We start from the raw sequence: 23,412 nt of genomic DNA on the forward strand, positions 1-23,412 counted from the left end.
GTACTCTCTATCTTTCTGAATCAGTTCTCCAGATTTATAGAGACTTTTTTTGTGTCTATACAAGCACATATATAATTTGCTGTATAAACCTCCCAATCACTCCAGATTACAGAGTACAATGTACATGCATATCACAATGGTTTAATCCCTTGTTAGAACATATGTCATATGTAGGGGGGATACTTTATTTTTTCACAAATATCTGTGAAGATATCTTTGGCGAAAATGTTTGCAGGACAGAAGCATTATTGTATGTTCTATTACAAAACCCTTCATTTAAAAAATACCACAGAAAACACCAATGTTCTCCGGCCATATTAGTAGGCCAAGCATTGTTAGACCTAAAATGTGCAGATCAACTGTGATTACAGGTCTTGAGGCATATGCAAAAGGAACTTAGGTGTCACATCACGGTTTGACACACACTCCTAAACATCTTATAGAGGATGAGTTGTTTAGGATCAACTATATCCTGGACATATCTAAATGATTTATTCTCACTATCAAAAGTTAAACTTGAAAAAAAGTATTTATCACAATAACAATCAAATTGAACACACCCACAACCCCCTTTTCCAACACCTATGCTAACTAACCTGTGTAAGAATAGTTACTGCATAGTAAAGGCTCTCCGGTCCTGTGAGGTAAGCCTTCTCCCCTGTGCCAGCTATTGAAGTGATGTGTCCACAATGCATGATCAAGACGCCTATGGGTAGCATTAAGGCTCCTTTGCACAAAAATGACCATATTTATTGGCGTATAACACGCACCTCAATTTTAGGAGGGAAATTTTAGGAAAAAAGCTTAAATTTGAAATAAACAGCTTTGAACACAGAACTGCAGCCTTACCAGTGCCCATGAATGCAGCCTCATCAGCGCAGTGTCCATAAATTCAGCCTCACCAGCTCAGTGTCCAGCAATGCAGCCTTGCCAACGCAGTGTCTAGCAATGCAGCCTCGCCAGCGCCGTGCCCAGCAATGCAGCCTCACCAGCGCCATTGCACAGAGCGGGGGGCGGGCTGGGCTGAGGACAAGGGAAGGTGAGTGGCCGCTGTCATCTGAAGTCCTGGGGCCTATGTAAGACGTCACACATCCCGGCACTAATTGGGGGCACTGATGAGCAGCACTGATGAGCAGGCACTGATGGGCCCTGAAAGGCAGCACTGACTGGCAGCTTTGATAGGCACTGATTGGCATGACTCAGGTTTTCTTTCAACTGTGAACAATTGAAGATTTACTGTACTATACAGAATTGTGATCAGTTCTCTGAAATTTAGGTAAATCTAGTTGTCCATAATAAAGTGAATATGAAGCCATTAGTAGTAACATGGATACAAAAATAAAAGCAGCACAAAATAAAGCAGCATTGTTTTTGTGTATCAGAAAAAATTATCCAAAAATGCACTAGCTTTAAGATCATTTGTAATTACAGATAATATATTTTAACTATTTAGTTCTGACCAACTACTGTTAAATTGCCTGCATTTAACCAGACACAGAGGTCCTTATGTGGCAATAATTAAAGAACACATTGCCAATGCTGACTGTGTAGTAAATATATACACACACTACTTTCCAGTACACTAAAACAGAATTGGCTGGGCTGGTATATGAAGTGAAGGGCTAAAAGTTAGGTATTTTTTTTATTCAAAATAGTTTTATAAAGGAAAAAAAAAAAAAAAAAAAAGGGTACAAAGATGAAGACGGGTGGGGATATGGATAGAATTCTGATTCTCTATCATCTATGAAGTAGTGTAAACCAGGTTATTTCAACATTTGATTTGTTCACCTTTATGGATACTGTTGTTTCAATAATAAATATCATTGAAACAATATATGTAACAAATGATACTTTTATGTAAATTAAAACATCAAATATAATTAATCAAAGTAAAATAGTAAACTGGTTTTAGCTACATTTCTGACATATTATAGTACATTGTTTTATGTATTAATTTATTTTTCATCTATCAATTCCTTTATGTGCCTTATATACTCTTGTTTTTTTATAGGCATACATTTTTTCATATACTCCAACCCCCAACTCTTATGACATTTTTAATGTACCAATGATAGTATTTCTTTGAGAGGGGTCAATATGTATTAAAAGGGGTTGTGGGCTGCCTAAAAGGCTTTACCATTGCTAAAATCATCCTCTGCTTAATTTAGAATTTCTCTAAGCTAATATAAAATGATTGATTGTGTGCATTTCGTGTACCTCTTGGTTCTCGCTTTCATTCATCATGGGATGTTTTAAATGAAATGCATTTAGAACCTGCCACTATCAGAGAAGAATCTTTTAAATTTTCGCCAAGCAGAGCAAGGACACAGTAAATCAATCTCAATTTAGTCCTGCCGCACAGGGCAAGCTTTACAGTGACAAACTAATTAAAACAGGTTGTGTTTGCCATCTATGCATTTTTACAATAATGACAATATTTCAGTTATTAATTTTACTAAAATTTCATAAGGTTTTAAGGTGAATTAAGACTATTATAACACCTGAAATTTACATTTAGCACTGAATGATATGATAATGAAGCACATATCATAGTCTACATTTGACAGTAGTATGCTCTAGTACCATACTGGATAAGCCAATTTTTAACATCTAAAGATATTACAAATGTTTAGGAAAATGCAGGATTTTGACAAAGATTTCCACTACATCTGTTCATTTTATATTCAAGTGCAGAACCTAAAGTGATCTTGAATTCCAGTTTAAAATTTTAAAAGTTAGGCCCCTTTCACAAATGCGAACCGTTCATTTTAGCAGTTAAGTCACGTTTTCTTAAAGAAATTGATGCAAATGTTGATGTTTAAATACATTGGCCCTGAAAATGAGCTGACCAATCCACCTGGCAATGGTGGAGTAGGAAGCAGGGAGTCATCTATAATAACCTCCAAGCAGAAAAGGTATACTGCTTTGCAAAAAGAGGTCATGGCCACCAAGTAGCCTCTGAAGCCTTGTCCACATCCAAACAATGTAGAGTCATTTTCTTGTCATGTTTTAGGGCAGGAAGGAGGGCAGGGTTGGCAATGTCCTGATTGAGGTTGAAAGAGGAGACCACCATAAGTAAAAAGAAAGTTTTTGTCTCAAATCTACCTTGACCTTGTGCAAAACAAAAAAGGCTTTTTACAAGAGAGCACTGCTAACTCGCCTAACAGGTTTCTTGGCCTTTTGGCTAAGATCAAGTGTAGTATCTGTTCTTATCAGTTGGTATGGACCTTGATGGTTAGTATCGGCAGGGGCTGAAATGAACCAGGGTGCCCCAGGAGAATCTGGGGGACTGGGAAGTAGGCACTGTCAGAGAAAGCTGGATGGGTCCGCTGGTCGCCTCTTGAGGCCGGTTTGTATTGCTCCTGGATGTAATTGGTAAGGAATTGGGATGGCGGTGGAAGGGCTTTTCCTCCTGGGTTGAATCTGGCCTTGCAAAAGGCTTGTCCCCAGTTGAAGGCAGGCTCTCCCTAAGCTGTCTACCTTCCAAGCCTCCTGGTAGGTAAGGGCTACACCAGGTCTGGCTGTGGGCCGAGACCAAAAAAAGCCCGTGGTGTACGTGCCCCTGGGGTGGCAGACCAGGGGTAGCTCACCTTGAGTTTTTCGGAAACCTTGGTCACTGCACCATACACAATTTTTTCACACCTGCCTCTTGGGCCAGGCCTTTTGGCTTAGACCAGAGGAATTTTTTATTCCGGCCGAAAGGCCTGCCTTTGTATCTCACATTGGCACCTAAAGCACTTCTCCACTTCCCTTCCCCCACCTTTTTGTTTGTGTGTGTTTTCTTTGGCGTGTGTCACTTCACTATCACCTTTTTTTTCCAATGCACGACAAGTACGGTGTGGGTCCTCGGGCCTGCCTTGAACGTCTTAGGAGGGGGTGGATATGGCCTTCTGGCTTAGTTCGCCCTCTCTCATGGGGTCTCCCTTCGGGGGAGCCCCACCTAGTACTTGGGGTGGGCTGTTTCAGGAGTCCACCTGGAGAACGGGGTTTGCCTGGTTTCAGCCAGGCAAACCATTGGAAGTACCTCAGTCCCTGTCAGGAGTCTTGCGCCCCAGGGGATCAAGGTCAGGGTCCAACCTCTTCGGAGGTAGGACCATTTCGCACACCCTGTGCATTTTTTTATGCACCTGGTATTAGTCTTTGAGTGTGTTCACACACCACGGGCTTTAAAAAAAAAAAAAAACAGGTTTAAATCCCAAGGTAAAGAGCTCAAAATGGGGGAATGATATTAGCAATTTGCTGACAAATGTCTTGATAAGGGAATGTGAGGCAAGGGGTTTCTGAAGGAAAATTTATAGGGCAGAAACATTTCCACTGAGGGTATACATGAGCATATGTTAGTCTAGACCAAATTGAAAAAGGCCAATATGAAATGAGTATAATATGAGTATTTTCTAGGGTTAAGTTTTCTGTTGGATTTCTTCTGTTGCATTTCCTAGCTCTAAGTAAGGTGATAAGTCAGAAATACCCTTATCCTTTAAGATTTGAGGTTTTTTTCTTCTGGGCCAATTCGGGGCAATGAGAATCACCGGAACCCTTTCCTCCATCTTGCTCAGCAGTGAAGGGAGAATATTTATCAGAGGGACGGCATAAACCACTTGGAATTGCATCCAAGGTATCACCAGAGCATCTACCGTGAAGGTTGTAAGATATTTAATTTGTTCACATGCTTTTGAACCTGGAGGCCAGGATGTCCACATCTGACTTTCCCAACCTTTGACAAAACTTCTGAATGTGTGCATCTGGTGCAAATACCACTCCCCCAAGTCTAGGCATCATGGGTCATAGGAGTCCAATAAGCTCTATAATTGTAATGGACAGAGGGGTTCAATACTTTTTTTTCTTTCTTTTCTATAGCATGTATTAGTTACTATGCTTATACTGCATGATATGGAACAATTGATTGTAACCCAATCATGAGCATTGTCTAACAGTTTCTGTATTGTACTTTTACTTTGAAATCTATTGAAAAATATTGGATATGAAAAGACATTCCTATTTCCAGGGCAGGATTTGGAGAACATTGTCTGTTTGGACAGAAGCATTGGGCAATCAAGGTGTTGGATCTGCTTTAGGATGCAGGATCAAAGAAATCTGGAGTGAAATTGGGCAAAGGTAACTGCCTTAAAGAAGGCCATCATGATGCCCAGAACAATCATGCAGAAGTGAATTGAGGGATGGTATTTTACCTGAGGATTCAAGAATTGGATCTTGGGGAGGCACTTTTCTTCTGAGGGAGAAAGATTCTTGTTTGTGCTCTATCCAAGATTGGACCCAGGTAGTCCAGACAGTGTGAGGGCTCAAGTGTAGACTTTGGAAAGTTGCTTAACCAGCTAAATGTTAAAGGAATCCTATGGATGTTTGTAGATAAGGCCTTGGCCAAGGAGGCCTTCAAAAAGAGGCAATCCAAGTAACCTGTGACATGAATGCTCTGAGTTCCTAGACGAACCAGAAGTGGGGCAAGCACTTTTGCAAACACTCAGTATGCAGAGTCCAAATGGCAGCTAAGCAAAAAAAGTTATCTTGTCAAGATCAGAAAGCAAAGATTAATATTTGTAACAGGAAACCTTCACCTAGTGAAACAATGGGATAAAGTTAATCCTGCAACAATTCTCTTATTGGGTATACCATTACCATGCAGAAGAGAAGTGTCCAGTCTTAAATAATGAGCACCTAAAGTGACACTGATATTAGTGCTTCAAGAGTTATACTGAGTGTCAAAGGTATTATTGATCTAGAGAAAAAGTAGGCTTCTCAAAGGTTAAAACTCAGATTGTCTGTACAACTGAGGTACTAAGATTTTTTGGTAATCTCTGTAACTGTGCTAATTCTGTACTAAATTAAGCTAGATATTATTATAATCTAGATATAAAGATAAAAACAGCAGCCAGCAAGTTCAGCAGATTACATATAGGAGGTGTAAAAGTTCATTAACATTTTGATGGCAAGTACAATGTGTGCAACAACTGCTTTGTGCAACAAAGTGCCATGTGTGGCCTATATAGACTCTTTTGTATTTGGTGGGAGTGATGGTAGCATGCGCTGTGGTGTTGCATTCACATTTCCCAAAGCTACTTTTAGGTAGTTAGCACAACCCCAGATGTGAATCCTAAAACAGGACCAACAGGAAGCTCAATTGGTTAAGCTATTACATTCCATATTTGCCATGAAGACCATTATATTCAGCAATGATAGCTGAAAATATAGCAGTCATATGGCTGAAAATAATTAGCACTGCGGCAAATAACACATATTTGGGATTTTGCATTGAGCCTATTAATAGTCTGCTAAGTTAAAGGATACTTTAAAAGTGTGATTTTGCAAAAAGTAGCAGTGAGGTTAAGCTCAAAATCAAAACCTGTTTTTCTAGGCAAGCTTTATTCCCTTTTAACATAACAACAGAATTAGGTTAATTTACTAAAGGCACTGCAAGTGCACTTGGAAGTGCTGTCGCTGTAGATCCAAGGGAAAAATCTGAAATGAGGGGAAGCTCTGCTGATTTCTATCATCCAATCATGTGCAAGCAAATATGCTGTTTTTATTTTCCTTGCATGTCCCTCAGACTACAGAGACTGAACTTTCAAGTGCACAGTGGTTTTGCCTTTAGTAAATCAACCCCATAGTACATGAAAGAATATAATGATTGACAATGGGGTTGATTTACTAAAGGCAGATGCACTGTGCACTACACGTGCACTTGGAAGTGCAGTTGCTGTAGATCTGAGGGGGACATGTAAGAAAAATAAAAAACAGCATTTTTGCTTGAACATGATTGGATGATAGAAATCAGCAGAGCTTCCCATCATTTCACATCTTCCCCTCAGGTCTACAGTGACTGCACTTTCAAATGCACTTGTAGTGCACAGTGATTTGCCTTTAGTAAATTAACCCCATTGTGTACATTTTCTTTAGCATTTGATTGTCTTGCAATAAGTGAAAACTAGCAACAAAATGTGCCCATTCTTTTGGGTGAAATGTAGAAGTCCCAGTGGTATGTATAATGTACTAAAGTGTACAGAATTGGCCAGTCTTGAGTTTGTCACATATAGCACAGTGATTGGAAAGAATACATTCAGCCAATGCTGCCAGGCACCCTTATACACTCAGAGGATACAGACATTATATCTTATACCTACTGTACCTCAGAGCTCCTATCATGGGATAAGCATGCTGTCACATATTGAGCTGCAGCCCAAACTTTACAACTTGGTGAATAGTCATTTGCAACAGAACTTCTCTCTGACATTAAGCTCAACCTACTTTATACACATCACTTCCCTGGCCTTCTGAATGCTAGTCCTGTTTGCAAGTTAAGAGGAAGTGGCTGTCTTTCACATCCTGCCTTTTATGTTGAACATAACTATGGGATGGAATGATAGCCTCAAGTACTGTGCTTATATTGTGATACAGGGTACATTCACAGTGTGTTCTGCAGCAGGATCAGAAGACGAAGAGCTGATAAGCACATGACCCAGCAGCTGCTACTGATAATTGACAGCTCCAAAATGTGCAGTACCTTTTATGACCAAGTTTAAAGTGGTTGTAAAACTCAGACATGAAAAAATTACTAAAACATATCCCTCTATAGTGTGTACTTGTCTCAAACCACAGCAGTGAGTGTAATTTCTCTCTGCTGCCTCATTCCTCTGCTATCAGCCGATAATAACACTTCTGACAAGTTTTCCTGACACTAAGAGGTGAAAAAAGAGGAAGGATCTTCAGCACACAGCCTGTGATTGACAGCTTTAGCTCTTTTCCATTGTGTGGAGTGAAGGGGGTGTGTCCCTTGCCTCCAATCAGCTCCTAGCTCTCCTCATTGAGGTGTGCAGAATGCAACTTCAGCTCCCAGCCCCCTGCTTTCTGAAAGCAAAGACAAGCTGTACAAATTCTGCACTTTGAACGAATGTACTTTAGATAAGTAAAGACTACAGATAATCGGATAAAACTTATGTAGTAGGATTTGTTTATTTCTGTATATCACCTAAATGCTAATCACTTCACTGGGCATATGTAAGGGTTTACAACCACATTAAGCTAGAAATCACATTAAGTTGTTAGAAAACTGATTTAAAACTGTTTAAAAAATACGTAATAGGTAAATGTCCTAAAATCATCTGTTCAAGTATACACATGAATATTAATTTGCAAGGCTGAAAGTAAACACATAGCATTGCCAAAGATATGATAGCAAGTATGGATTTAATGAAAGAAAAGTTTATTGATGCCCATGGGTAGGTAACCGAGTAAAATGATTGGTTAAGTTCAAATCATTGTTGAATATAGCTACTAATTGGTTTTAAACATCCACTGATAACTAGTGTCTGTAAATTTGAATCTGGCTGTAATTAAAATAAAGTTTTAAAAATCTGATCTATTCATCTCAATAAATAAGGTAAGACATGCAGTTTACATCTATGTAGCTGTTTCGTTTTAGAAATAGTTAGAAGCTAATCCTTGCTCTACTAAACTCATAATTCAGTGGAAGTGCATGCTCACTTTTGACCTTCCTCAACTGCATGTGTGATACCATCCTGCAACTTTAACGTCATATAGTACCTAGCAAAATAAATCATGAAAAGGAAAGATAACTTATAATAGCAAAGAAAACAGAGATCGCGGACCTTCCTTCAAAATACAATGGGTTGTATGTATATACTTAAGTACAGTTAAATTCCTACCACACAAGTATAAAAAAACATTTCCTAAGATACACCGCTGTTTAAAATAACCTCATATTTTTTTTATTTTTTGAGGTTAAAAAACAAAAAAAAAAATAACCTCATATGGTGTTTAGGTTTTGTAAGGTCTGCCCACGTGTGTTATAATATATAAAGCTAAATATTTGCTACTACTCCTTGTGATGCATTTTGGGCATGTTATTATTAAATTTGTTGTGTGGTTGGCACAAAGAAAAGTATTAAATAAAAACGATAGTGTTTTCTCTGTGACTTTTGCTTACAATAAACCAATAATATAAGCTAGTTAGTTTTCCTAAGGGAAACTTTTTTCATGATGCCACATTTCAATTAAATGTGTTGAGATTTGGCATGCCTAGTCATGATCAGAGAACAGTTGGATCTAATTTTAATTCAAGTTATGAGTGGCAGCATGCAGGCTTCTATGACACTATCCCAGGCATCTCAGAATCATTACACCTGATATGAAAACAGCCCACCTGTTGCTGGTGTAGGAAGGCTGGATCTCTTGGGCTTAGTCCCACATATCGGTTGGCTTGTGATGTGCCAGAGGCTGTGTAGGCTGTGAAGAAAGAAAAAAAAGATATGAAAATAAAACTAGACCCATATTGAAATATATTGCAAAAGAAATTTTATAATTGTACACAGCCATGACTTTGTGTTCTTAAGACTAAAAGTTAAAGGGGTCGTTCCACTGAAACTTTCATTTAGAGTGTACTTTAGCATGCTGACTCACATATTGCTTTTTTTCTCTTGGAAATTCCAGTGGATGTTCCCACCCTTTCCAAATCTGTCAATTTTGCCATAGAGTCTTAATCTTTCTACTGGATTATCTGCAATGTAAAATAAAAGGAGACCTTTTCCTCTTCAACCTACTTGCTGTTACTGAAACCTGAATCCAGGAATCTGACTCTGCCTTTCCAGCTGCCCTCTCCCATGGTGGCCTCCACTCGACTCACTCACCTAGACCCAGTGGACAGAAAGGAGGTGGTGTTGGACTTCTCCTTTCCCCATAAGACACCATCCAGGTTCTTCATACACCTCCCACTTTGTCCTGCTCTTTTGATGTGCACTGTGTTTTTGTTTTTTTTCTCCAGTTTGAGGATTGCAGACATTTATCAGCCTCCTGGACCACTGTCCTAAATTCTTTATGAATTTTAACTCACTGGACACAAACTGCCACTCACTCCAGTGGCAACACCCTCCACCTTGTATTCTCCTACCTCTGCATCCTCTGCAACCTTCCCAACACTCCTTTTACTCTCGCTGATCACAACCTTATCAATTTCACACTCTCCCTGTCTCCAACCCCCTATGCCTCCAACCAGCAAACAGATACCGATAGAAACCTTTGCCATCTCAATGCTTACCTTCTTCACCCTGTTACTGACTACCCTTTCTGCAAAATCACACCCCTGTCCCACCCATACGTGACAACTTCTTTCTACAACAACTCATCCTCTCTTGACACGCTTGTACATTTTTTTTTTTGCAGAACCAGGCCTCCCTTGCTATAGCCCTGACAAACAAATGATACCATAAGTCTTAAAAGACACAGCTGTGCTCTTGAGCAAGTGTGGCGTTAAACTAAATACCTGTAAGACGTCACCCTCTACAAATCTGCCCTTCTCAAATACAACTCATGCTTCCACACTGCTAAACAAACGTACTACACCAGTTTCATTAAAACTCTCTCATCCTATTTCACCCCCCCCCCTCCCACTACCTCCACCCATGAACTTACTTACTGTCTAGGAGATTGCCAAAGATTTCAAAAACAAGATTGATACAATTTGTGGTGTGGTCTCCAGTGTTCTGCTTTCTCCAGCAACTGACCTGATATTTTCATGGTTCACCTCCTACCTATCTCAGTGCACCTTCAGTATCACATACAACTCTTTTACCTCTGCTCTTCTTCCTCTTTCTGTTGAGGTATCCCAAGACTCTGTCCTTGGGCCCTCCTATTATCTCTCTTCACCTCTTCTCTGGGCCAGTTGATACCTTCCCACGGCTTCCAATACTGCATCTATGCTGACGATACCTAGATCTCTCTCTCTACTTCCCAACTCACCCCCTCAATCTCCCCACATATTACAAATTTACAGAGTGACATATCAGTATGGATGTCACACCATTTCCTTAAACTCAATCTGTCTAAGGGCCCTTTCACATGGGTGGACCGATGAACAAAGATGTGTCTCTTGACAACCACCGACATCCGATATGTTTCTGTCTGCTAAAAACATACGGATGGGGATCTGTTCACCTTTCGTCTTGCGGATCAGATGGCAGTCAGGTATAAACGAACAGACAGTCCATTTTCATCAAACCACCCAAAGAAGAGAGCAGGCTGTGTCTACTCTGCATATGCTGAGCAGACATGGACCAGCCATCCGCCTGCTAAGCTGGTATCTGCAGACAGATTCCCTACTGAACAGGTGGATTTCAATGGAGCCTGCCCCAATGTGTAAGGGGCCCAGAACTGAGCTTGTAAAATGCCCTTCTCCTGATCCCTCCCTGGTGACTTTACCATTGAAAACGACTGCACAGACACCAGGGTACTAGGTGTAATCCTAGACTCTGACCTCTCCTTCAGGCCCACATCCAATTATTGGCTAAATCTTGCCGCTTTAACCGCTGCAACAGTTCCAGAATTTACCCTTTCTTAACTAACGACACACATTTATTAGGGGAAGCCTACCCCACCTCCACCTGAAAACTGTATTTCGGCCACCTCTATCAGATTACCCCCTTCATGAGCTTACAATCCTATTCTTTCTCTACTCCTGAACTGTATTGTAATCATACTGTTTCTCTTTATATTGTAAAACGCTCTGCAAACTGTTGGTGCTATATCAATCCTGTATAATAATAATAATAATAATAATAATAATAATAATAATAATAATAAAAGTACATTCCAATAAGAAGAGTGAGACATAAAGGTAATGTCACAGGGTTGGGACCCTAGAAATCAGGTGCATGAACTTTGCTACTGGTTTTACTTCAAGACATGAAGTTAGCTAGCTAATAATACTTCTTTAAATATTTTTCAATTTTACTATCATGCAAATTTCTGTTGTATACTTTCACAAAGGTTTTCACTCTATTGAATAAATCATTTGTGTAATAAATTAAATCAAAATTTGAATTTTACAAGATGAAATAAAATACAAATGCATGTATCGATTTAGGCATTCTTCACACAGTTACAGGGTCCCATTATCAAGCAATATTACCAAAACCATATTATTATCCATGTAATCAAGTATTTGTCATACTTGCATTTAGCATGCCTTTTACCATTTTACATCCTCAAGGAATCTTCAATTAGAGGATATAAGCTAATCTCTTGATGCGACTCTTAACCCCTTTCATACTGTGAGCAGTCTGCTTTATGACACATGCAATTCTAAGCTTGTGTCCCTCAAAAAGGAGGCCCTAAAGTGTATTTTCACATTTTCAGGCAACCCTCCTATATATTTGTTATGTGTTATGGTATTATTCCTACAGCATACCAAAAAATATGTTTTTAAAAAATTACTTATTAACATTTCCCTTATTAACATATAACAGACCGGGGAAACTGAGTTTTCCCTTATAACATAACGCACAGCTTCTAGATCTTTAAGCTTTTGTTAGGATAGACAGTGTTAGAATCTAGCTTACAGCTGATAATGAATTCTGCCAGCACAGTACAGACAGGGTAAATTATAGTAAACAATAACTCACTAGCCCCCACACATATTACAGAAAAAGGTAAGCTAGGTATACACAGGCTTAAAATCGTCCGAAAACAGTAAATTTGGCAATTACCAGCCGATTTTCGGCCTGTGTGTACAGTTTCTTGTCTGACACTCTCACGATCAGCTTCTGTCAAACGAGCATGTCGGAAAACCATCAGCCCATCAGCATCTGATGTGTACTGGTGGGGGGTCCCCCTGTCAGGACACAATAGCAAGCTCCTCTGTTTATTTATTTTTTTTTTTTCGTTCAGCCTGCTGGGTTAAAAAAAAAACTGCCTGTGTGTACCAGGCTTTAGTAGGAGTTTTCAGTCCTGAAGTATTCAAAAAAGAACATTCAAAAAGGTTAGCAGCTATTTTGAAATATTTTTTGAAAGTTATGCTATACAAATGGAAACATGTAACAGTTTGGCTGCAGGCAGACTATTCATGGTTAAGTATGCCTAATCATATTATATATAAAGAGGGAGTTGTAACAATTTTACCTCAGAATTAAAATACCTATAGACACTGAATGATTTACACCAATAGAAAGACAAAGGCATTCATATGCGTTCTTAATATTGGTCTACAGTGCTGGTTAAGCCAGGGCAACAATAGTACTTGGCTAGGAAAATCTTGCCCACACGATTAATCCTTCCCCAGAGTTTAATCAGCCAATGGGTAACACATACAGTATGTGAAGGAGCCCACAGATATAAAACAGTTTTCAATTCCAACTTGAATTGGCTGAATTTGGCAAAAATCATCTCACTTCTATTGGAACCAGAAAAAATGCAGCTGGACCCTTACCTGGAAAAGTCTGAGCTACAACATCTAAAACACGCTGCATTACTAATAAAGGAGGTTTCTTAACACCACTACTTGCCCTTTAGATTAAAACATGTTCTGGTTTTTCTGCTATTCTGTGACTGGCTCAGTAAGTGCTACCAGCAGCATTTTCTAATTCCATTGGCCCTTTGTAAGAAGAGTGTGTCTTCTGTTTTGTGCAAATGACTATAAAGTAGCAAACAGAAGTTCCAGAAGTTTGGGAAAAATGCCGCATACATACCAAATATACAATTATATTTTCCCTTCATGTGTGCACTACCATGCTCATTTTTTAATCCCTTTAAGGAAAATTCTGTGGTGTACAGTGCATCTGAAACTAGTTCATTGACACATGTAACTGACATATGTCCTTTGAATAATGGATCTGAAGTACTTGAAAACCCAACATAATATGTGTAAAAGTATGTTTATATATACTAACAAAAACACAAGCATTATAGTCAACATGACGCAGATATATTTACTGATTATATGTTATATGGAACTAGAAAAACCCAGGTGCCAGATGGCCAATATGCCAAAAAGTGCAGGCTGAATCAATTTTTAGCCTTTTAGTTAATGAAAGCACATATTCCCAGTCTTCCTAAAACTGGCTTTTGGTTTCCACATTGGGCTTATCAACTGCTGAATTCATCTGGCTCATTTGGCTGCATCTGATGATATGTGTTTGCCTATGCTTATATAGAATATGTAATTATTGTTGGGTTAGGTTGGCCTTTGAGGCACAGATGTCACATTGAGAATGACAGGAGGTGAGACGTCTGCCAAAAGTGGGGACCTCTTGTATTATTCTCTCCAATTCAGCTAACAGGTGTTCTTATTGCATGTACAGTATAATGAAGCACTTTTCCTATGGAAATGGGCCTGTCTATTTTTTTAACAATAACTTAAATTATGATCCAAACAAAGTTGCGCTTAAAACATAGAATGAAATGAAGACAGTGCAAAGAGTTATATCACAAAGTCCATATAATCACAAAGTGCACTCTTCATCACCAGAAAGTTATGTGATCCAATGTGAAAAAAAGAGCCTCCACCTCATAAATTGGCTGCTTACCAAATATTATTGACCTACTATCACGGAAGGTCTCTCTCACCTGTGGCTATAGCCCAGCCTAGGCCTCTGTCCAATCAAGGAGACTTAGGGGGACATAAGTGGTTGTTTGGTACAGAGTTTTTAATACAGTTTTTGTAAACTCGACCTGAGTTTTGACATCAATCGTTGGTTATAATTTTTCACAACTATGCATTTTTTTTTTTAAGTGTGTCCCTTTATATAGGGTAGTTTAAGGTCCCTGTGAATGTGAGCCTTTAAGTTTTAGGTGTGGAAGCCACCTTAATAATAAAATAAATGTGATATTTTTATATCTAATTGTTATTTTTTGGAATGTTTTTTTTTTTTGGAGATGGCAAAATAGAACACCCTGACAGTACGCCCATCACCTTTATGGTAGTATGCTATCCACAATATGGCCATGATCTACTTTTATTCTGATTTTTATTTAAAAAAAAAATGTATAGTTTTTCTGACACTATATTTTTTGTAGTGAGTATATCAATAATACTAGGTATTTCCACAAGGGGCCCCTCTTTAGTCCAGTTATAGGTGGCCCCTTATGAGGGAATTAGTGACTTCCTGCTACCTATAAAAGCCACTGTAGAGCAGACGAGATATAATAGACACTGCTCAAACCAGAGTCAGTTAGAGTGTATCCACACTCTCTACTTATTTACAACAGGTTTGTGTAATTACTTTTAAGGCCCTTTAGGTCATTGTAATAGGATGCAGTTTTTTCTTTTGTACCTTAGGGCGACTTCATAGGTATTGCCTTTTTACAAGATGGCAGAAATAGAGATAACTATCGTCCAATGCTCAGATCGAATTGTGGTTGCTGTCCTTTTTGTACATATAGTGGTGAGACAGTGTGCCGCCAGTGCCCCAGGACAATGTCAGATTGCGATGAAAGTCTTCGGGAGGAGTGACGTGCTGACCTTGACTCGCTTGTGCAAATCCCGGAAGGATGGGCTGCTGTTTATAGCCGGCCGGCTTTTATTCTATGCATTTTTTCAAGTGTTTTATGGAAGTGTAACCTTTATATACCCATTAAACATTATAATATATTTTTGCTATGGAAGCTTTATTTCTTTTGGGGTTATCTATGACCGAGTCTCCTCAAGAGTGGCGGGTTTCATTTTCTTCAACCTAAGTCCCCTTGATTGAACAGAGGCCTAGGCTGGGCTATAGCCACAGGCAAGAGAGACCTTCCATGATAGGAGGTCAATAATATTTGGTAAGCAGCCAATTTATGAGGTGGAGGCTCTTTTTTTCACAAGGGATCACATATCTTTCTAGTGATGAAGAGTGCACTTTGTGATTATATGGACTTTGTTATATCACTCTTTGGACGGTCTTCATTTCTTTTTATGTTTTAAGCACAACTTTATTTGAATTATGATTTTTATGCTGTGTGTGTGTCTCACAGAAGAGTTGCTGCTGTTATATGCACACAATTTTTTATTTTTGAATAGCACAGTTTTGCTTTTTACTAAATAACTTAAATTAACAATGTTCATTTAAAGATGCATAATACATTTAAACAGTACAAAGTCCCATTGGTTTCCCAGCTACTGGCTACTGATAAGAGTCTTAAGGGAGACATTTGCTCTGTTCTAAAGGCAAAATATATGAGCAAAAGTCAAATAGTGCTAGAAACTGCTATGTCACTGCCGGTCATAAGGAAGGTTTAAAAAATAAATATGCAAGATGATAGACACCTGCATTAGGATAGTAAGGGAATGTTAAAATTAAATTCATACATAATGCAGGTAATAGGTCAGTGCTTAGAAGGCAGTGAAGGATATCACTATAGTGTTGATTGAAGAATCTGAAGATAAAATAATGAACTAGTTAAGCTAACAGTGATTTCTCTGCAAAGAAAAAGAAAACCATCACCTTAGGACATTAACAGATAACTAAGGACCCATGGAGTGGGGTTATCAAAAGCTTTGCTAATGTCTAATCACTTGTATGTACAAGCCTGTGTCCTATACTGTACAATTAGGATAACGTTTTCATACAAAAATGGTTTATAACATGCCATTGTTAGTGAATTTACCGCACCTTCAGTGGATGTAGTGATAGGCTTTGTGTCAGTCATGGTCAGTGTCACTGGTCTAACTGCACCATGATGGGGTGATGGGGCCAACACTGGAGTGAAGTGGCCAGGCACCTTCCCAACGACTTGCCCGCTGCTGTTGGGCTGTAAAGAAATTATAGTGATTAGAAAACATTAGTATGAGTTTTCACTCATTATGAAGGTAATTCAGCATTAATCAAAGAGATTAATTTAACAAGAAAGGCTGGAACATTTACTGTTATCACAATCTTTAATTGAACAGGTCTTGAGCCACCATTCTTTCCGCTCTCATCACAAGTTCCCTGGGTGCCTGTGATCAAACACTGTTCAAGTTATTTCAGTGTTCTACACATTTTGCCTCAGGACTGTAAATGTATTTACCTTTAGGAATAACTTTACCAAAGTTAAGTTCCCTGCTGTTTGCTGTCACAGAGATCATACAGATTTGTGCAGTGAAAGCTGCCTATAAGGCCATATTAGATGATAAAAAGCCAGTCTCTCAGTTTAAACCACTATATCTTTTAATTGGCTATGACACAGAAGTTATCCAAGCTCCAGTCTGCTCAGGAAGGAGTTTCATGTTCAAACTCTATGCAAATCTAGAGATTTTCACTGCAGCTAGGCACAAATATAAAAAACAGTTTGGATCTGCATGCAAATGTTTTTTTTTTTAGAAATCTATATTAATAGACATGCATATATATGTTGCCCAGATGCATATGTCTATGCGCTAAGAAGTCACACTGGTATCAGCTGTTTTCGTATTGGTTTTGCAGCATAGAAAAGACTGAAACAAAGTAAAATACACAATATACGGTCCTTCTGCATTACCATTAGTTTGTGTAAACCCTTTAAACATAATGCTAATCCTGTAAAACTCATCCAGCCTGCTTTTTCCACAACACGTGGGACTGCAAGACAGAGTTATAAATGGACCACACTGATTTGTATTACAAGTCTACATTGGCTATGGTCTCATTATAAATGTTGAGAGCATTATATGGCTGGAAACCCATTTTAGTGTGAACTCAGGCTCACTGAGTTTTTTTGCACTGACAGACCAAACATTAGCTGATATACATATAACTCGCATGTGATTTTTGGTGCCCTATCTAAGTTGGCAGGCTTGGGAAACCACAGTGCTTTGTCCAGTTTACACAGCATACTTGACGCAAGATACAGGGTATAGATGTTTTAAACCAACAGTTTCACTTTAAGCCATAACGGAGATTCAAGTATGCTAGCGTTGGAAAATAGTCCTCTAAGCAAAAATATAAAAGATTCTTTATAAGATTAATATGCTTGTCTATTAAAAAACATCACAATTAACAACCTAATAGGCAATTTCTGAAATCAACAGATTTACAGCTTTCACATTTCCCAATGTATGCCCAGAAGCTTAATCCTAGCCTAGGAAGAATAATGAAATCTCTTCTAAAAGAAATGAATTGAAGTGACATTCAAGAGTAAAATAGAGTTAAAACTGAACAGAGGGAAAGTTGTAACCATACATACTGTCAGCCAGACTAGCAGCAGTTGTTAATGTGTCTATTGAAACTGTCACAAAAGACAAAACAATAGAAAATACTATACCAGCTACATAGAATTCCATTACAATAGAGTAATTCAGACACACAAAAAAATCACTACAAGCATTTTAAGAAATTATGTTAGGGGAAAAAAGGGCAAAGTGCAGATTAACCACTTCTCCGACCAGCCGCTGTACTTACCTGTATGTCATGTTACGAAACAGCTAGTGGGGGCGCGCGCACACGCCGATTGGCCATAGGGGGAGCCAATCAGCGCCGGGCACCCACAATCGCTCCCCGTGCAGACAGAACAGCGGTCTGCTGATGTAAACACAGCAGACCGTTGTTCTGTCAGTGATAAACACAGGGATCCTGTGTTCCTCCTATTTAGGTTTTATTGTGTTCATCCAGCAAGTCCATCCCCCGCACAGTTAGAAAGCATCTCCTAGGGACACATTTAATCCTTTTATCGCCCCTGGTGTTAACTCCTTCCCTGCCAGTGTCATTAGTACAGTAATAGTGCATATTTTTAGCACTGATTACTGTATTTATTTCACTGCCCCCCCCAAAAGTCTCAATAATGTCAGTTAGGTCTCCGATCTGTCCGCCGCAATGTTGCAGTGCCACTATAAATCGTTGATTGCCACCATTACTAGTTAAAAATAAAATAAAAAACTAAACATGACATAAATCTTTCCCCTAGTTTGTAGACGCGATAACTTTTGCACAAACTGATCAATATACACTTATTGTGATTTTTTTTTTTTTAACAAATATAAGTAGCAGAATACACATTGGCCTAAAATTATGATAACATTTGATTTTTACATTTTCTTTTTATTTATTGGGAATGTTTTATAGCAACAAGTTGTTGTTGTTTTCGTTTATGCTGAAAAAAATAAAAATCGCATAGGTGATCAAATACCACCAAAAAAAAGCTCTATTTGTGTGTGGGGGGGGGGGGGGAAAGGACATCAATTTTATTTGAGTACAGTGTCGCATGACTGCACAATTGTCAGTTAAAATAACGCAGTGCCATATCGCAAAAAATGGCCTGGCCATTAAGGGGGTAAAACCTTCCAACTCAAAAGTGGTTAAGATATGTTTTCCACATGTCTTTGGTCTAGATGTGCTTAGCTATGTTTCTGGGATCTTCTGGAAAGAAAATTATAGTCATTAAAAGAAAACTATTATTAATATTATTAAATATTAATCTGCAATTCGTGTACATAAACACAAAAAGACAAACCACAGTAAGATTCATATATTGGTACTGACGTTAGCTAGTAAAGTCTGAGGTTACTCTCAGACAACTGGATTTTGGACCAGTACTTACAACATGGGCAGACTCAAATAACAAATAAATGACTGTCTTTGGGTACCATTATGTAGTACTCCATTAGGATTAAAAAGCAAATCCAGCCAAATCAGCTGATTCCAAGGGCAGCATGATGATTTTCTTTGCAAATCATGTAGATTTTGCTAAATCATATAGAACTGGATGAAGGGTGCAGCCAGAGAACCAGAGGGTGATGCTACCAATCTGACAATGCAGTCCCCTGACCAACTAATGGACTAAGTGCTGATACAAAGGATCTGGAATACTCCCATGTTTAAACTGCAGAGGTGATACCCTTCCCACAGCACCAAGCAGCCTGTAATAAAGAGATTTTCAGCAGTTGGGAAGTGTAAAAAAAAACCAAAGCTTAGAATTTTTAAGCTGCTCACCCCCCTATACATTTTAATGGCTAATTTTAACATTTTGATGGATGGAACATTTAAAAGAATATATCTAAAACTGGTCATGCATGGAACTGTTATTTTCTTATCATCCAGTGGGCTGATACAATTTAGCAACAGCATAATATATTCTAGTTATATGCCAAAGTTAACTTGGCAATAGGACTCAGACAAAAGCAACGCTGTTAAGAACAGACAAAAATTGCTGTTTTCAGATGAAATATTAACCTGTAATTAACAACTGCCCAATATACATGTTTCTCATGCTGAATCCTGCATTATGGTACTGATTCTAGAAGGATATTATAAACACACATACGTCCAATATAAATTCTTGTTCCTTAAAATAAAGCTCTACTAGCTACTTAGATGTCCCTTAAATTATTTATTTTTTTTATTTCTAAAAATAGTTAACATTGTACAACCTTCTATTAATATATGACTATATCTTTAAGGAAAAGATCTGAAAATATGTTTTGATTCTGTTGCCACTAAAATGCTAACACAGAGCACTTGGTCAGGAAAAAGGTCAGTACAGATGGAACGGCTGCCTTTTTGTTTAACTTCACCCTGTGTAAATATATAATGTGATGGTAAATATTATTACTACTATTCCTTTATTATTTGGACTGGAATTTTTCAATAAAACATGAGTCAAAAAGAAAACAAACACATTTTCATTTGGATTAGACAACATTTTATTTCAAACAAAAAGATGTTTGTGTGTTTTGCTTTGTGCCATGTTAGAGGAAATTTGGAAGGCCCGGAATATATTTTTACAAGTGTGGCGTGCAAGTTGGAGAAGATAATAATAACATGGACAGATTTTTTATCATTTATTGACGCAGCATTCTCCGGCAATGGTCTGGCGTCACGTGGGAGTGCGAGGTCAGACTTTTTCTCTTGCTCAGGACTCAGGTGCTAAACTGCAGCAAAGAGCTTTCCAATAAAGGCATCTGGCTGCTTGGCAAGCTCTGGAGCCAGTTGTGATCACAGCTTTGGGGCTGCCTTGGGGTACACCATTTGTCTTGGATGCTAATCAAGTTTGTAATCACTGTTTTGGCCATGACGACCTCTTGCTATTTTACATTATAAATACTTAAGCTATATCCAGCTCTGAAAGCCTGATAATAAAAGTGCAGGGCTCATGTGGAAATAAGGTAAATTAATGTTTTTCTGCTCAAAAAGTAGGCACAGGACTATTTGGAATTGTATGTTGCAATGATAAGGACTAACCCAAAGGAAACACATTTGCTGGAAAAAAGCCATATTGTTTTAAATAATTAGCTGAACATTCAGTGACCAAGATAAGTCAACAAAACCCATACACAGAATCTCTACGTTTCCGTTAGACACTTTCTTAGACTTGGTAAATCTCCAAGTATTCAAATTACACAGATTATATCACTGTACTTAACAGGAAACATTTTAAGTGGTGCACAATATGTTAGTGGTAAATAAAATGGACATCTTCACAATAAACTAAGAAGAACAAACTAATAAGACCATTCCCCACTGCATTAAAGTAAATTGCCTGCCCAGATCTTAAGCCCCATACACACGATCAGATTATCGAACAATCTGTCGTCCATTTTTTTTTTTTTGTGGCATGCTAGTCTGATGTGGAAAGTGAAGAGGTTATTTTCATACGAATTTTCCTGTACGACAGAATTCTACTTCAGAAGTAATGTCATGTGCTGGATTGTTTTGTATGTTTTCTTTCGTCTCTGAGCATGCCTAGTCTTGCTCTTAAGATTTTTTTCAGACGAAATCTGTACTAATGAGACGAAAATCGGACGTTGTTTTGACGGACAACAAAAATTATATAGCCTGCACATCAGGATTTTGTCGGCCAAAAAGTCGGAGTCTGCTGTCGAAAGCACCATACTAACAATCCGAAAATCGGCAGATCGGTCGTCGGACGAAATTTCCCTTCAGATTTTCTTATCGTGTGTACGGGCCTTAAGTCTGCTAAGCATTTTTAGGACACCTTAACCTGATTTGAACACAACTTAAAAAAATAAAAGTATGTATATATATATATATATATATATATATATATATATATATATATATATATATATACATACATACACACACACACACACTAGCCACTTTATTAGGTACACCTTGCTAGTACCGGGTTGGACCCCCTTTTGCCTTCAGGACTGCCTTAATTCTTCATGGTATAGATTTAACAAGATGTTGGACACATTCCTCTGAGATTTCGGTCTATATTGACATGATAGGATCAGGTTGTTGTAGATTTGTCGGGTGCACATCCATGACGCAAATCTTCCATTCCATCACATCCCCAAGGTGCTCTATTGGATTGAGATCTATTGACTGTGGAGGCCAGTGAACTCATTGTCATGTTCAAGAAACCAGCGGTGAGATGATCTGAGCTTTGTGACTTGGTGCATTATTCAGCTGGACGGAGCCATCAGAAGATGGGTACACTGCAGTCATAAAGGGATGGACGTGGTCAGAAACAATACTCAGGTAGGCCATGGCATTTAAATGATGCTCAATTGGTACTAAGGGGTCCAAAGGTTGCCAAGAAAATATCCCCCACACCATTACACCACCACCACCCTGAACTGTTAAAACAAGGCAGGATGGATCCATGCTTTCATGTAGTTTACGCCAAATTCTGACCCTACTATCTGAACGTTGCAGCTGAAATTGAGTCTCATCTGACCAGACAATGTTTTTACAATCTTCTATTGTCCAGTTTTAGTGAGCCTGTGTGAATTGAAGCCCCAGTTTCCTGTTTTTAGCTGACAGGAGTGGCTCCCGCTGTGGTCTTCTGCTGCTGTAGGCCATCTGCTTCAAGGTTCGAGGTGTTGTGCATTCAGAGATGGTATTCTGCATACCTTGGTTGTAATGAGTGGTTGAGTTACTGTTGCCTTTCTATCATCTCAAACCAGTCTGCCTTTTCTCGGCTAACATTTTCCTCCACACAACTGCCGCTCACTTGATATTTTCTCTTTTTCAGACTGTTCTCTGTAAACTCTAGAGATGATTGTGTGTAGATCAGCAGTTTTTCAAATACTCAGACCAGCCCATCTGGCACCAACAACCATGCCACGTTCAAAGTCACTTAAATCTACTTTCTTCCCCATTCTGATGTTAGGTTTGAACCTTAGCAAATCGTCTTCACCACGTATAGATGCCTAAAGGCATTGAGTTGCTGCCATGTGATTGGCTGATTAGTAATTTGTGTTACCAAGCATTTGAACAGGTGTACTTAATAAAGTGGCCGTTGAATGTATATATACAGTACATATATTTTGCATGACTTGAAAACTTATTTTTACAGCTGTGAACAATTTAGGAAGTAACTGCACCAAGAACAGATTTCTACGCTTTAGGCAGATGAGAGGACTTGATTTTTCATTAGGTCTTTTCTTTTATTTAGGACCCCAGTAACGATTTATGTGCTATAGTGACCATAATTCCCCTGAGAAAACAACATTAGACTATTTGTTATTGCCGTATATTTATTACTATGAACCACTGGTGTTCTCCAAATAGAGAAATGTTATGGATAGCACTGTTTAGGCCCATTTTGTAAAGCATTGTAAGATTTTTTTTCAGTCTAGTATGTCAAAGCTTTCCATAGCCTTTACAATATGAAACGGGCTTATCTCTGCAGCATCAATGCACTAGGAAACTCCTATTCTTTTTTTTTTTTTACAATCCTGGTGATCCCAAGGTTAACTGCATATACTGT

At 38.5% G+C, this 23,412-nt stretch overlaps 1 protein-coding gene across 6 annotated transcripts in view; it reads right to left on the reverse strand.

The window, feature by feature from the left end:
• Window positions 1-23,412, reverse strand: part of NFIB (nuclear factor I B) — a 402,638-nt gene that overhangs the window by 29,899 nt on the left and 349,327 nt on the right. For all 6 annotated transcript variants that reach the window (XM_082244100.1, XM_082244099.1, XM_082244097.1 and 3 more), the window contains 2 exons: window positions 16,392-16,530; window positions 9,176-9,258 (listed from right to left, as the gene is read on the reverse strand). In XM_082244100.1, the coding sequence (XP_082100226.1) occupies window positions 9,176-9,258; window positions 16,392-16,530 (222 nt within the window). The remainder of the gene's footprint in view (window positions 1-9,175; window positions 9,259-16,391; window positions 16,531-23,412) is intronic.

Source organism: Pelophylax lessonae (assembly GCF_965119305.1).
Source record: "Pelophylax lessonae genome assembly, chromosome: 1".
Lineage (NCBI taxonomy): Eukaryota > Metazoa > Chordata > Amphibia > Anura > Ranidae > Pelophylax > Pelophylax lessonae.